The sequence below is a fragment of the Ambystoma mexicanum genome, chromosome 2q, assembly GCF_040938575.1.
Source record: "Ambystoma mexicanum isolate Mex_15411 chromosome 2q, UKY_AmexF1_1, whole genome shotgun sequence".
Taxonomy (NCBI): Eukaryota; Metazoa; Chordata; class Amphibia; order Caudata; family Ambystomatidae; genus Ambystoma; species Ambystoma mexicanum.
Window position 1 is genome coordinate 1,361,285,557 of NC_090924.1, and position 14,966 is coordinate 1,361,300,522.

A 14,966-nucleotide genomic window follows, 5' to 3' on the forward strand; every position below is an offset into this window, starting at 1 on the left:
CGAATGGGTTCGGTAAACAGACATAACACTCACCAATTGTTGAAAATCAATGATCCTCGAAGTCGCTGTTCCGATTCGCTCATCGCTTGATGTGCTTTGCACCTGGAAGTAAACTGCACGGAGAATGCATTGCAGATCTCTCAGAAACCATGCATCCCAAGGCCTTGAAATGTGGACCTCGAGATTTGTCCCTCGTGTCGAGACCGGTCCTTCTACGACCACATTGATGTTACGCGGATTTTAGGAAACCATCTTGTGTGAAGGTGCTGAAATCCAGGAAAGGGGTTGGGGTGTCCAAATGTTATGTAGTCAGTCAATGCCGGAGGGTCGTAACAAGTAACTATGCAAAATTTGAGGCAGATTGGACAGACCATAAAGCCTTTATGTTGATAGCGGCATGGTTGGTGATAGCAAAGCGATGGAAAGAAGACTCCCACCAACGGGTCTAGAGTGGCTTCAGAAATTGTGGGGGACGTTTGCAATGGAGTGGGTTACTTACAGTATTACAAGGAGATGCTGGGAAATTTCAGCAGGATTGGGGAATGGCCATGGAGTATCTCCAAGGGGACTACATGAAACAGTACAGTGGTGCCCGCACTATTTGCGCATATTAAACATCATGTAATGGTTTAATTGCTCTTATAGTTGCAAGTGGGGGGGGTGCATGGACTTTAACAAGATGCTATTGTCAAGGTTATGGTAAGGGGCAGCTGGGGGGTGGGATGTCACAGTTTATATACTCACAAATGCCAATAAAAGTATGTTTAAAAAAACGTATATGCACGTCTCTGTCCTCTCACTTTACTCTATTACTCAGTGAAGGGCACCTGTAGTGAATTCTCATGTGAGCTTGCAGCATTAAAGCTAGCGAGCTATAATCTTTTTGTTGTGATTAGTCCTTCTTCCCACAGATTCCTCCTCCAAGATAGATCTTCTCCAGCGCCAGCTGTCTTTAGACACTTCTCCGAGGCACAGCACAGCTCTGCATCAGCTCCGTTGCACACCCCCTCCCCCAACACTGGACAGAACGCGGAGCAAGTATGTATTGAACCACACCCAATGTACTCAGTTCTGCCTTTTTTCTTAGCACTCAGCAGCTGAGTGTAGTATAAGTTATCCACAAAGAGTGCTGGACTGATGTGGGTGAAAGAGGGGAATGTCCTAAAGGGAGGCCCCTTTGACGAGGAGGTGGAGGTCTGTTGGACAGCTCAACCCAGGAATTAAGTCAAAGCCTTACATTTCGTCAAGGACTCATCAGCCTTAATCACAATTAGATTGTTGCCGTCTGATAACATGTCAATCAGTATGGCCTGGTCCTCAACTAGGAATGCACGCAGATAATGGACCCAGTGCCCATAGCTTGGGCAGCAGTCTGTGCCTTGTGAAAACTAGATGGAGCATGTGACGTGCTGTCTCTTTTCCATCCGTCCCATGCAGACACATTGTCGACCGCCTTCGAAATCACAGCTCCCATGGTGTGGGTTTACTAATCCAAAGCACATGCAATATTCACAGGTCCGAAAGCTAGGCTGCCCGTAGCAAAGACCTTGTAGCTCCATGCAACCAAATTCTTGCTGTCCCTGTCTGGGAACAAGAAAGGCAATGTAGCTGACTACACAGTGAAGGCATGAACCAGAAGGCTCTCAACGGTAGGCTCGGTAGACAAAAACCCTGGATCTGAAGGAGCTGGACCTTAGTTTTTGGCGAAATCACAGCCCACTGAGGGAACAGAGGCAGGCTTCTGCAGGCGCAACAGGAGCACCTACAACAGGTTGTCACTAGGTGGTTCTGGGTGGGAGCCTGCAAAAAATCTTGCACCAGGGGGAAAAACATTGAAATGGGCAATTTAATCGAAGAACAGACTTACAGGCAATATTATGGACCCTTGGCCATTAGGACTGCTGCTATGCTGAAAAGTGCTGTCTTTGCATTGGCGCAGAGAGGCGTTGCAGGGCAAACCAATGGTAACATTATGCAGGATAAAAATGGGACTATGTAATAAAACATTAAAGGATGCAAAGTGTTGGAGAAGGGTGGCAGGTAGCCCTCAAGGTTACTGATGAGTCTGGACATTTCGTGAAGGTTTGAATCACATGGGAAAAAGTAGCAGGTGCAAGGAAAGTGAGGTTGGGAAAATAAGAATTTGCTTTGCCAGGCAAGAGGCTGGCTAGTAGGAGTCGTAGCCCCTTGAAGGCCAAATTAGCTCACCATGATGAAAAGTTAATTTGTCAGTTCTAAAAACTGTATAACAAAGTGTGACTGGGAGGGTGTATGTTTGGTTGCGCGCAAAGTTGAGAATAGGGCATGCTGTTAGTTTGTGTATGGAATTACAATGCTCAGTTTTCCTCCCAACTGCCATCACCCCAAATAATTCTTACTTTGTAGCACAAAATAAAAAAATGTTGTGTGAAATAGAAAATTCTGGAAGCAAATGGTTTTAAATATCAAACCAGATCTTTCCTCACTAGGGTGGACACAATAAAACATTAACTTCCTCAGGGTGCATGATGGGAGTCAGGAACTCCTCAGCTTTAAATGCGCAATGTCATGTTCTGATGTACATGATTTGAGGCTGCCCATTTATCCATTGTTCCTCTATGATTGTAGTTCTTGTGAGTTGCTTTTGCAGACGACCCCTATAAACAGGGGAAAATGAAAGTCAGTTTCATAAGGTTGACCATTTTGTGAAAAACATTATTTTACAACGTTTTTTCTCTACAACTAAAATGTGTTAGGGTTTCCAGCGCTAGGGAAGAGATGGGGACGCCACGATGGTGAAAGATTGTATGCAGGCCGCTACTGGTGGAGATTTCTAAATGCTAAATGTAGAGCTGTATTACTTGATTTTATGGATTGTTGTGTCATGATTTTCATCAAACCCCACTTAGTTTACCTATTAAGCCTAAGAGAAATGCACTCGACCCATAAGAACGGACAACTAATTTAAAATGTGATGTCTGTAAAATGGTGCATTTTACTACAAACCCACTTTATGTTTGGCACACTGCACCGCCCCCTCCCCCAGAGGCCAGCCATGCACAGTGAAACTTTTATTTGATATTTACTGCAAACAAAGTAAATGTTAAAAAAAAGTTTCAAACTTCTCTTGTAAATGCTACTCGCCCTTCATAAAATCTACTCGACTATGCGAGCCAAAGATGAGAATCTTTAAAAGATTAGCTGCATGATGGACACAAATAGATATGATAAAAAAAGAAGGTTCTGAAAACAGTTTGGCCAGTCTCCCACAGGTGGTAATATATAATACAATCATAAGCATAAAGTAAAGCGAGCTCTGGAGGCTAACTTCAGCTTTTGGTATTGCAGTAGATCTGTAGATGTACAGACTGGATGGAACTATTTATCACTACTTTGCGTAAGCATTTAATTCGCTTTGTGTATTCATTATGTAAGAGGCATGAAAGAGACTAAGCAGAGTGGATTGAGTAGCAGGCAGAGAACTGGGCTAACTAGATGGAATATTGTAGTTTGTGGTCATCTTGCTTGCAGGGTACCTGGTATACAACCAGGTGATAATATAGAATGTGAAGAAGTATGGGATCGGTCATGGGATGAGCACCAGTTGCAAGATGTATGCATCCTGCAGGTTACAGAACAAGGTTTGTCATCAAAAGCATTTGATCATGTACACTTTCAAAAGTGTTCACTCGTGAATATGATGCATCTTTCCCAACAAAATGAAATATAGTTGACACAATGAAATTTAAGCATGGAGGTGATGCAGTGTTTTACAGTATCAATATGTAATTGTGCATTATGTAACAACCTACATTTTTGGAATGGAATTGCATGACTATCTTTTAAAAAAATATAAAGTTGACATACATCTTTTTGCCAGACAGGATATAGAAAGCTTAATAAAAGTATCATCCTAATTACTTCTGGATTGCAATTATTTGAAAAAGAAAATGAATTTCATGCCTAGCACTCCCACACATTCCTTTGGCACTCAAGAGTGGAGGAGACAATTTCTGCTGCACGTTTCTCTCCATTAGCACTTGAAGTGAACAGAGAAAAGAGGGTGATTGAGGGCAGAGAGCACTGAGGGTAAGAGGAATGCAGGACGAGCTATGTTTTTATTAAAGAGGGCAACTTAAATAGCTAACTTTGCTACACAAGTGTCCATTTGATTAGCAAACCTACTGAATTGAGTAGCAAATTGCTATGCAACACTGCTTATTTTATGCCTTGCTAAATGACCATTTACATTGACAAACATTATGCAGGCCCAGACTAACATTACGACGGGAAGGATAAATCACTAAACCACTCTATAACTAACACTGGTAAGTAGCTGACCAGCAAGACATATTAGCTAGGTAATAACATCTTGGAATAATCAGTGAGTGGCACACAATGTTTAGGCATATACAGGCAGACAACGACATGAAAGTAATATCTGATGTGTGGAAGGATAATTACCTCAGTGGGCCAAATACAAGTAACAAGCGACTAGCCAGCCATAAATAAGTCACTTGCCACACCTCTGTTCCATTCAGACACACGACACACAATCCCTTACTTGCCAGGAATCAAAAATCACTAGCCGATGGCTAGTGCATATTTTGCACCCCGATTACCCTATGAATGGACTTTCATTGGATCACAATTAGCTACAGAGGTTTTTAAAACTGAAGTATTTCCAGGAAAAAAAGTCAATTTACTTAACAAGGTAGCATCCCCTCCCCTACAGCAGAATTGTTGCGCGGATGGGAATGACTCTAGGGGTGTAATTTCACGAGGCTGTTTCAGATACTCTTGGGCACAAATGGGAGGAAAATATTCATTGTTCTTTTTAGGATGAAAAAGAAATCGAGCAAAACTTTGAGAAAGAAAACACTGATGGGTTAAGAAATACTAGAGCAAAATTCATACTATTTAAACTCATGAATAACTTGTGTTGATGCCTAAAATAGCAAACAATATACTGAAGAGGAAGACACTCCAGTACCAACAAAACCCATCATAAGGTCATGTCTGTGAAAACGTTAGTTCTGGAGTTATGTTTTGCACTAAACTGAGGCAGAGAAGGGTTGCCAGAGTGTAAAGACTGGGGGGGGGGGGGGAGTCTGTACTCCTGATCTCTATATGACAGAGTAAAACCACAGATGCACCCCAGCCAAGGTTCTCTATTTGATAGCTGTGGTCAAGCAACCAAGGCTTAAACTCTCAGGAGGTGATGCAGGCTTTTTCTTAAGTACAGTGTAGTGCCCAAGCACCAACAAAGGAATGTCCACACACTGTATTAGTGAAAACAGTCTTTATATAATTAAGGTTCAAGGTTATATACACAATAACAATAACTCGCTTTGTGCTCAGTTAATCTACAATGGCAAATATATACACAGTTCTATGTGGTACAACAATTACTATCAGATTTCATTTAAGTGCATCAACTGTACTTTGGTCAAATGTCACACAAATCAATTAATAAAGGGAACCAACAATAGACATAGGAGGAAAGCAGTTGCTTAGAACAATTGGCAGAATACTGAGCCCCTACCACCAGGCACAATTCTGTATCAGGATACCCCCACCTGGGCAACCTGTAAATAAAGATATATCGTACAAGCCCAGTCCTTATATTGTTCAAAAGTCTTATTTCCTTATAAATAGTTCTACAACCCCAATGTACCTGGAATAGTAGGTTTCGACGTTGGGTCATCGACGGATCCTTCTTGAGCGGCTCCCTTTAAGGGAGGAGCCACGGATCGTCGAGATCCACAAGGAAAAATGGTGAACACAATCATTGCGGCAGCAGCTTCGGTTCTTGCGGTGCTCGTTGACGATCGGTCAAAAAAATCCTGCAAGCTGAGGCGTGCGGTGCACCTCGACGACAAGTGTTTGTTCCTGCAAGGAGCGAATGAAGAACTTTCGCCCAGCAAGGTTGTCGAGTCGTCAGCGTCTCTGTGGTCTTCGGGTGGCAGGAAACCCACTGGCGGATTCTCCTTGGTCTTCGGCGTCCTCGACCTTCTCCGGCAGGACGAACACGGTCGACCGTGATGAACAAGGGATTACTTGGATCAAAAGGCTCTTAGGCAAAGGGAGGACTGCGGCACTGGACGGCAACGGTGGACGTCTGTCCGGTGCTTCTCTTCGTTCTTCTCAGCGGTCCCCTTCTCTGGTCGGCAGCCTTTCGTAGGTCTGTCTACGAGGAGCTTTGACAAAGATCAGCTGGTGCCAGATGGTCGCTCGTAGCTCAGGAAGAGGTCTCCAAGCCAGGTCCTCTCTTGCATCAGTTCCTTGAAGGAACAACAGTAGCAGTTCTTCTTCCAGTTAAGCACCAGTTTCAACTTCAGCTTCTGAACAATTTCTAGCAGTGAGAGGCCCCCAGATATACTGCTTGGCCTCTCATTCATTCTGCTGGGTCACACTCAGGCAACCAATCACTCAGAAGGGCATTCAGCAGGCAGGCAGCCAATCAGGCTCACTGGCATTCATGTCATTCTTCTCCCTCTCAGACACTCACAACAAGGAATGTGTTTTGGGACAAGTACCCAGCCATTCAACACTCCACATTGCATTCATACCAGTTTCGGGCAGGGCTGTTTCAGTCATTGTGTCAAGCACCAGATACTAGACACCCACAACATGAAATGTGTATTCGTCATACACTCCATTTACCCAGGCCCCACCCCACGGGCGTACCCACAACATAGTCATTGGGAAGGCTCCAGCCGGTCTGGCCTGGACTTGACTTCCTCCACAACACCATATATGGAACTTCCACCCAACATCCAGTCAGGGCGAAGGGACGGAGTCAGGGTTTCCCAGGACTTCGGGAAAAGTAAAGTAACAGGCGATAGAAGGCAAGAGTCCATGGGGGCCTTCTTGTTTCCATCAGGAATCCACTGATTCCAATAACAGGGCATGGGCATCCCAAAATGGAGGATGCGCAGGGCATCTGTCAATTCAGCACGAACCTTCCACCAGCCCGTACCCTGCTCTGTGGGCCACACACAGGTGCCCAAAAACATACACTAGGAGTACAGGGTTGTACTCTCACCCATGGGTACCAAAAGGGTATCCCAAAGGTCTGTTCACCAAACCAAATACAGGAAGATCCGCACTGCCAGGAGTCCCACATGAACTCCTGCGCGGAACACAAGACAGAACATACATAAGGCAATAAAGGACAAGGATACAGAGGCCCTGTCCCTCTGATGCATTTCCAGCATCATAGTCGTCGCCCCCCGCCCAGACTGAGGTTAGGGCGTCTAATCTCCCACGAGACTGACACCCTCATCCAGACGGTCAACATACCTTCTGGAAAGGTCATCTGCATTTTCATAACTCTTCCCTGGTCTATGCTCAATGTTGAAGTCTAGCCCTTGTAGGCTAATGGACCACCTGAGCAGTTTCGGGTTTTCACCCTTCATCTGCATAAGCCACTGACCTTGAAGGTAGACCCTGTAAGGTAGGGCCTAAAACGCCTAAGGCTACAAACGTTACTGAAGCATTCCTACAGTAGCCCACCTAAGTTCACTACCCTTGAGTTGTCTACTGATTAATATGATCAGATGTTCCCTCCTTTTCTCATCTAACTGAGACAAGACAGCTCCAATCAATTCCGGTGTCGCAGTCTGAACGATAAAGGGCTTGCTGTAATCAGGTGCACACAAAACACAGGTGCCCTACACAGACTTTCTTTCAAGCCAACAGAGGCCCCCTGACAGTCTTCTGTCCAATTAACCCTTCCTCGGTTGTTTGGGCGAAGTCAGAGCTGTCAGAGGTGCAGCTATGGTTCCATAGTCTGCCATGAAATTGCGATAATACCCAGTGAGGCCCAAGAAGGCTCTCACCTGGGTTTGAGTAGTGGGAGTCTCCCAGACATTTACATCCTGTACTTTACTTGGGAGAGGTTGGATTTGACCCCCCTCCTGCCTCATGACCAAGATATGTAACTTTCCCCTGAGCTATCTGGCACTTGGTGGCCTTGATAGTGAGGTTAGCCCTTTTCAAGGCCTGCAACACTTTATCCCAGTGAGTCAAATGCTCTTCCCAAGTGGAACTGTACATGGCGATGTCATCTAAGTAAGCCACATAAAAGGCCTCCAGCCCACTGAGTGCATGATTAACTAAACAATGGAAAGTGGCAGGTGCATTCTTCAACCAAAAAGGCACCACTCTAAACTGTAGAGCACCTCAGGTGTTGAGAATGCCATCTTTTCCTTGGCATGGTCCGTCAGAGCTATTTGCCAATAGCCTGAGCTAAGGTCAAAGGTGCTCACAAATTTGGCAGCACCTATGGTGTCCACAAGCTCATCAGCCCTGGCAATGGGTGCGCGTCAGTTTTGGTGACGGCATTGACTCTTCTGTAGTCCACACAGAAACTCCAATCCATGGTACCGGCCTGGGAACTTGCCTTGGGGACAATGACCACTGGACTGGACCAGGGATTGGTTGAGGGTTCAATAACACCCAGAACCAACATCTTGGCAACCTCAGCCTGGATGTGGTTCTTAACTGTATCTGACATACAGTAGCACCTGCTTTTGACAGGTACACTGTCACCAGTGTCGACTTCGTGCCTACACCACAGTGTAAGGCATGGTGTCAGTGAGACCAGAGAGGCATACTGCCGGAGCAAAGCTCTGCAGGCCCTCTGCTGCTCTATCGTCAGATCTGGAGAGAGATGCACTCCCTCCACTGAGCCATACTGAGGGTTGCTATGCAGCAAATTAGGAAGGGTCTCACTCCAATCCTGTTCTTGCTCTGAAGCCAGCAAGAGACATGAGGACTTCGGCTCAACTATGGAAAGGCTTGAGCCTGTTAACATGGAATACCTCAGGGGCTACCCCAGGGACTCCCATGTCAACCAGATAGTTGACTTTGCCCATCTTGGAGATTATCCTGAAGGGTCCAGTCCACTTATCTGCCAAAGCTTGAGGCTTGGTAGGCTCCCTCACAAGGATCTCCTGTCCAGGAGTCCAATCCACTTGCAAGGCTCTTTAAAGTCATGACAGCAGTACTTGTTCAATTCCTGGCTGCCCTTGAGATTTGCGGTCGCCTAACCCATCATTTGTGTCATCCTCCGTCTGAGGCCTAAGACATAGTCCCCCACTTGCTTGACGGGACCTAGAGGGGTGGCTTCCAAACCTTCTCTGATCAAGGCAAGGGGCCCCCTCACGGGATGTCCAAAAGGTAACTCAAAGGGGCTGAAACCAACACCCTCTTGAGGTATCTCTCTGTAAGCAAACAGCAAGCATGGCAGGAGGAAATCCAATTTCCTCCTTAGGAGCTCTTCCAAAGCGCCTAGCATGCCCTTGAGAGTTTTATTAAATCTTTCGACCAGACCATTGGTCTGGGGATGGTAAGAGGCGGAGAACTTGTAGGTTACCGCACACTCTTTCCACATGGTTTTCATGCAACTCGACATGAAGTTGGATCCTCTGTCAGAGACTACCTCCTTAGGGAATCTAACACGTGTGAAAATGCCCAGGGGAGCCCTGGCAACCACCTTGGTGGTAATAGTCCGAAGGGGTATAGCCTCAGGGTACCTGGTGGCATGATCTACCAAGACCTGGATGAACCGATGTCCACCGGGAGGGTCAAGGGGACCGACAATGTCGATGGCCACTGCCTCCAGTCTTGCCAGGCAACTGACAAGTTGGGCATGTCCTGCAGTGGGACTCCACTTCTACTCCCATCCGGGGTCAGTAGAAATGGTCAGAGAGCCTTTGCTTTGTCTTCTTGGTCCCAAGATGACCGGCCAAGGGTACCTCATGCGCCAACTGCAGTAGGAAGGGCCTGTAAACCTGGGGTATCGCCAACCTCTTGAGGACACCAGGTTCAGGCTTAGTGGGCTCACTGACAAGGAGCTCGCCCTTACAGAATATCCGGAATGTCCTAAGCACTTCTCCCTGTGTCTGGGAGAGGGTCTGTTTCCTCAGACCCTCGAGAGAGTGGCACTCTCTGACCCTTACAGAAGTCCGCCCGGGAGTGCCCCCTTCAGCCAACAGGTATTGAAGGTCAGGTTTGAGCACCTCTCCCGCATGAGGGTCTTCTGCGTCTTCTCCCTCAGGAGTTGAGTTTGGGTTTACCACTGGATCCAGCCATCCGGAGCATGAATCCCAATGGGTGCTGCAGGAGGAGAAGGAGTCCCCTTCACAGAGGTGGCCTTGTTCCTCCTTGCCTTTGGCTTGGGTACCCGACTGTCAGACCCAGTGTCACCTGGGACCTAGTGACTGCAGCAGCAGTCATGGGGAGATCAACCCCAACTCTACTAGATCGTTGCGTAACAAAATGTTAGAAGGGACATTGTCCTCAACCAGGACAGGAAGCTTTGCTGTCTTGTCCCCAATCACGAGGGTGACTAAGGCTACAGGAGATAATTTGGAGGTAGGGCACTCAATATTTAATATTATTGTTTGACCCTATTTGATATATCTTAAAGAAATAGCAGACTTTCTATTGATTTTCGCTTGAGTTAAAGAGATATCAGAACCACTCCTCCTGTTTCCGGTGTGGAAGCACAGTCTAATCGGACCACAATAAGAATTACAGGAACACCCTGTGATGACCAACAAGGTGATTCAATTATACATATTGAGTTTAATGGAATTATTTCACCACTAGTGATACTATACTCACCCGCACACAAGTATATGAATACTTTGCTCCTGATGAAGGGATTATGTTTCTCATTGATCTCTTAATTGACACTGTAATTGTTTCTCTGATTAATACAATGAGTATTAAAACTACTGTTTTGAAAATTATGAATAAAACTTACAAGTGGTGTACATAAAAATGTGTTTGCCCAGGCACGACTATTAAGAATTTTTATCTACTTCAACAAGATTTGACTGACTATATTGTTAGTACATGTGGTGTGCAGAGGACGGGAGTGTTCCCTAATTAAGTACAGTTACTTTTTTTTTAGACCATCTTGTGGAAGATAGTAGTGATCTCACATAAGAATGACAGACCAGAGACCAACAGGGCCAGTTCACATAGAAGGAAGAGAAAAGGGGAAACATTCTTGTGAAACCCGTGCTGGCTGAGGATTGTCAGAGAACCTCGGAAGATAGCATGTACCAGGCACTGGCAAAACCATAGACTATTACATAAGATATTTCTGGAAAGAAAACCACAGAATATTGTGAGGATGAATAGAAGGCATTTAGAACTTTTCTCCCAGAACCTTTAATTAGTCATAGACACTAGATTATCCCCGACATTTCCTCTGATCCTCTTGCCTACACCTTTTATTATTTTGCCCATTCAATGTAAGAGACCCATAATAAAACAGTTTAAACTTCAGCTAGTTTGTCTGGTTATTTGAACCTAGACACAGACGGGATACAAGGTGCAATTTGTAGGCCACACGCACAAACAGTGTTGTATTATATCCTAGTGAAACTCGTACCTTTAAATTTGACTACTAATTCCTGACATAAATACTGAAGACAAAACAAAAAAGGGGGCAGTAGAGACATGCATAGCTGTGAAAAGAGCCACATGAAAACAGGTTTTATCAGCAGGAGTCAGAGGGTGAGGATTGTGAAAATGGCAAGGGAGAACAGAAACAGGGTGGTATTTTTAAGACGCCGCCCGTAGATTACTACACTGTAATTTAATAATTTGGTATGTGCCCTATAGCAATACCCAGGCCAGACAACGCTGGATTTAAGGCTTCAGGTTCCATTGGCATGGTTCTTCTATGGAGAAAGATGTTCTTTATATCCGGAGGTCGGAAGCAAGTGGGACTGGGACAAAGGATGAGTGGGTGAGTGGAATATATTTCAGCAAGGCATCTGTGACGGAGGGTCTTACTTGTTCCACCTTTGCCTCAAGGGCTGTTAGTGCGATGCAAAGATGACACAGGAAAAGTTGGCCTTCTAGATCCATAACAGGGAGATGGGTGGCAAAGAAGATGCAGAAGCGTGGCACACTGGGCTGGTGACCGCAGGCACAAGTAAGTAAATCTAGCACTGTGATACCTCCGGGTCCTGGGCGTGTATAACAAATGAAATATGTAAGTGTGGGGATGTGGTTAGAGTTGGCAGGTTAAGCAGGGGCCCACCACTTCCTGAAAATAAGGTGTGTTGGGGAGGATGAATGGGTCTGGCCAGGGTGGAACAGGATGTGGCCAGCGAGAAAGTGCTCTGTGGCAATAGAACCCTTCACACGCCGGGGTTGGCAAGGAATTGCATGCATAGGGGAGCCTTTGGCAATTGCAGTAGGAATGGCTGGAATGGGCCTGGGAGGCCCCTGGAGAACATGGATTAATATTTGTATGGTGAATCAGTTTTGGACATCTTGAAGAATGTTGCAGAAGCCTGGATATTTTGGTTTGCATTACTACCTGCAAGGGAGCATATAATACATTTGCTGCTGCTTGAATTCATGCACTGAATAACTGCTTTTTGGTAGTAAAGGTAATTTGTAATAGAAATGGGTGTTTAGCAGCTCTATACAACTGGAGGGTTAAGGAAGAAGGGCGTTTCAGAACTGCTTCTATCTGTACTGCTAGTGCAATAGTTTGGCATCCACCTGGATTGATTACCGCAACAATAGTGCATCCAGGAGCATCAAAGTGTCCGGTTAAGGTTAGTACACTATGTGCCAGAATGATAGTTGGTAGGGAGAGAAAGGCAGGCATCAAAAAGTGAGTTTGGCACCCAAGTCCCCATGGTCACGGACATGTATGCAGCTGCCAAAAAAAAAAAAGGGCTACGAGGGCAGACAAATGGATGCTTCGATCGATCCAGCCTTTTCTATTGCTTCTACAACAAGGTTAACCATGTTAGATCTTAAAAAAAAGATAAAAACCAAAATGCTTTCAATGTAAAATTGTATATTGCAGCAATTAAACTTTTAAGCATGATGTGAAGGGTGTTTAAGGTAGTGTACTACAGACTCTGCTAATAACTAGGCTTGCAGAATGCTTCTTGCGTGCGTTCTGTCCCTCGGAATGGAATGTAGAGTAGTATTTTTTTTTCTACAATGCCAATGCATGGGAAAGGATACTTGTTTGGCAGAATGACTAAGGTTCTGTCCATTGTATTGCTGGGAAATCGGGGAAACCATGTAAATGTGCCATTGCACCGACTGGCTAGAACATTCCTGCCCTTTTAGCTGGGTAGAATGTCAGGCTTTCGACCGATTCAGAGATGGGGAAGTAGCAACAATGCTGCTTGTCCAAGCAGAACTAGGCAGGGGCAAAATGCCCTACCCGTCCTGCAATTTCACTCAGGATTGCAACCGGCTAGTGTGCTGGACACACTTGATAATCCTTCTGTGGTCATGGTTACCGCCACATTGTAGTTTACATTTTGTAATATAAGCCAGACATACATTTTGTAACATAAGCTAGACAAATATTAAATACAAAGGATTACTGCGATCATACAAATTAAAGAAGTGCCCATTTTCCACTCGCAGCCTTAAAGAAAATAAACAGCATGTAAAGTGTTACCTGGGTGTTTGCACGTTGCAGTGGTATATGTATTCTGTCACAGTGTCGTCATCAAACATTGAGGAGTACTTTTGCTTGAAATCTGGTCTTAAGCGCTGTACAAGGCTTAATCCTAAAGACAAATGCAAAAATGGAGAACACCTTCTTAGATTTCTGAAAGACAATTGTAAGCTACCGTTGCAACCTTATGCGGTATGTTAACCTTTATAAATGACTCAAGCCGACTGTGTACTGCTAAATCATTGACCTAGGATACAGCACGTGAAAGTTGCCCACGTCATGTTAGTATTTGAAACAATGATTAGATACAGAGCAAGTGAATAAGCAATCTTTGTTCTTCAAGAGTCAAATTACCTCACATAAATTATCAAAATTCTGGAAGAGAGAAGAACAGCAATCAAGGATGGAAAGAAGACTCGAACCATGACAAGCAAATACTGTCTTCAAGTAACTGTGCCAAGGCTTTTCCTATTGTAACATGTTGTTCACCCAAATCCCTGCTAAAGTTTAGATACAGGAGAATTAGATGACATGCTCTCCAGTGGGAATCGGGGGCAAGAATGACCTGATTTTAGATTGCTGGGGATGCTACCCATTAGGATGCCAGACAGACCACCTTCAACTTAATTCCCAGCGTGATCTAGTCAATACACACCTCATCAGAAATCTGAGACACAACAAGGTTTTTTCAACCCACCCAAAAATCTGTGCAGTGTCAGAAAGACTGTCATGTAAAGTGCAATCAGGCTATGGGTTCCCAGAATCCAGGCGTGGAAGGCACAGATCACATGCATGAGAATTTAAGTTATAGCAGAACAAACTTCTTCATTTCCCCTCCATATTCCCTAATCTGTAAACTTTCAATGAAATAAGCAAAAGCCACCGGAAGAAAAGAACTTCCTGTTAAACACATTTCCTGAAGCATAGCTCAGCTAAAATTAGTCCCATACCAACTAGCAGAAAATGACTGTTCGGGAGAATTCTCAAAAATGTGCTAATTTCCCTTCATCTTAGAGACCCCCAGCGACTTTGCTGGATTTTGAGGACTTGATTTTTTTTAACCTGGAGAGTGTGTGAGCCTTTTTCCCACTCTCATGTATTTTGATATGTGTTTTACTTCTGTTTTTTTTGGTTATGGAGTCTAAACAACTCCATAGACATCATCTTTTCATTTGTGTGACACAACGCCCTCAGTGCAGTGGCACAGGAAAGCCTTTTAGGCTTTCCAAAGGTTTAAATACATTCTCTGGTATAAACTATTGTTTCCCAGAGTAAGTAAAATGAAATTGACTTTACTAGTCGTTTTAATTCCTAGACCCAGCACACCCTATCTTACAATAGAGCGATGGAGGGGTTACTTAGTATCCCCTTTGTCTAGATACTTCTGTAGCAGTCAAATGCTACCCTTTCCTCTCAGAATGGCTGGTGGCAGTGGTTTTATAACGAACTACCATGATTTTTCCAGACCATGAACTATTTGTAGCTCCGGTAAAATTAAATCACGGGAGCCATGTTTTTCAAG

The 14,966-nt window shown here is 44.8% G+C and overlaps 1 protein-coding gene across 4 annotated transcripts in view; it reads right to left on the reverse strand.

Moving 5' to 3' along the window:
* ABHD5 (abhydrolase domain containing 5, lysophosphatidic acid acyltransferase) overlaps positions 1-14,966 on the reverse strand; it is a 349,392-nt gene that overhangs the window by 146,780 nt on the left and 187,646 nt on the right. For all 4 annotated transcript variants that reach the window (XM_069648832.1, XM_069648830.1, XM_069648834.1 and 1 more), the window contains one exon: positions 13,445-13,556. In XM_069648832.1, coding sequence (XP_069504933.1) covers positions 13,445-13,556 — 112 coding nt within the window. The remainder of the gene's footprint in view (positions 1-13,444; positions 13,557-14,966) is intronic.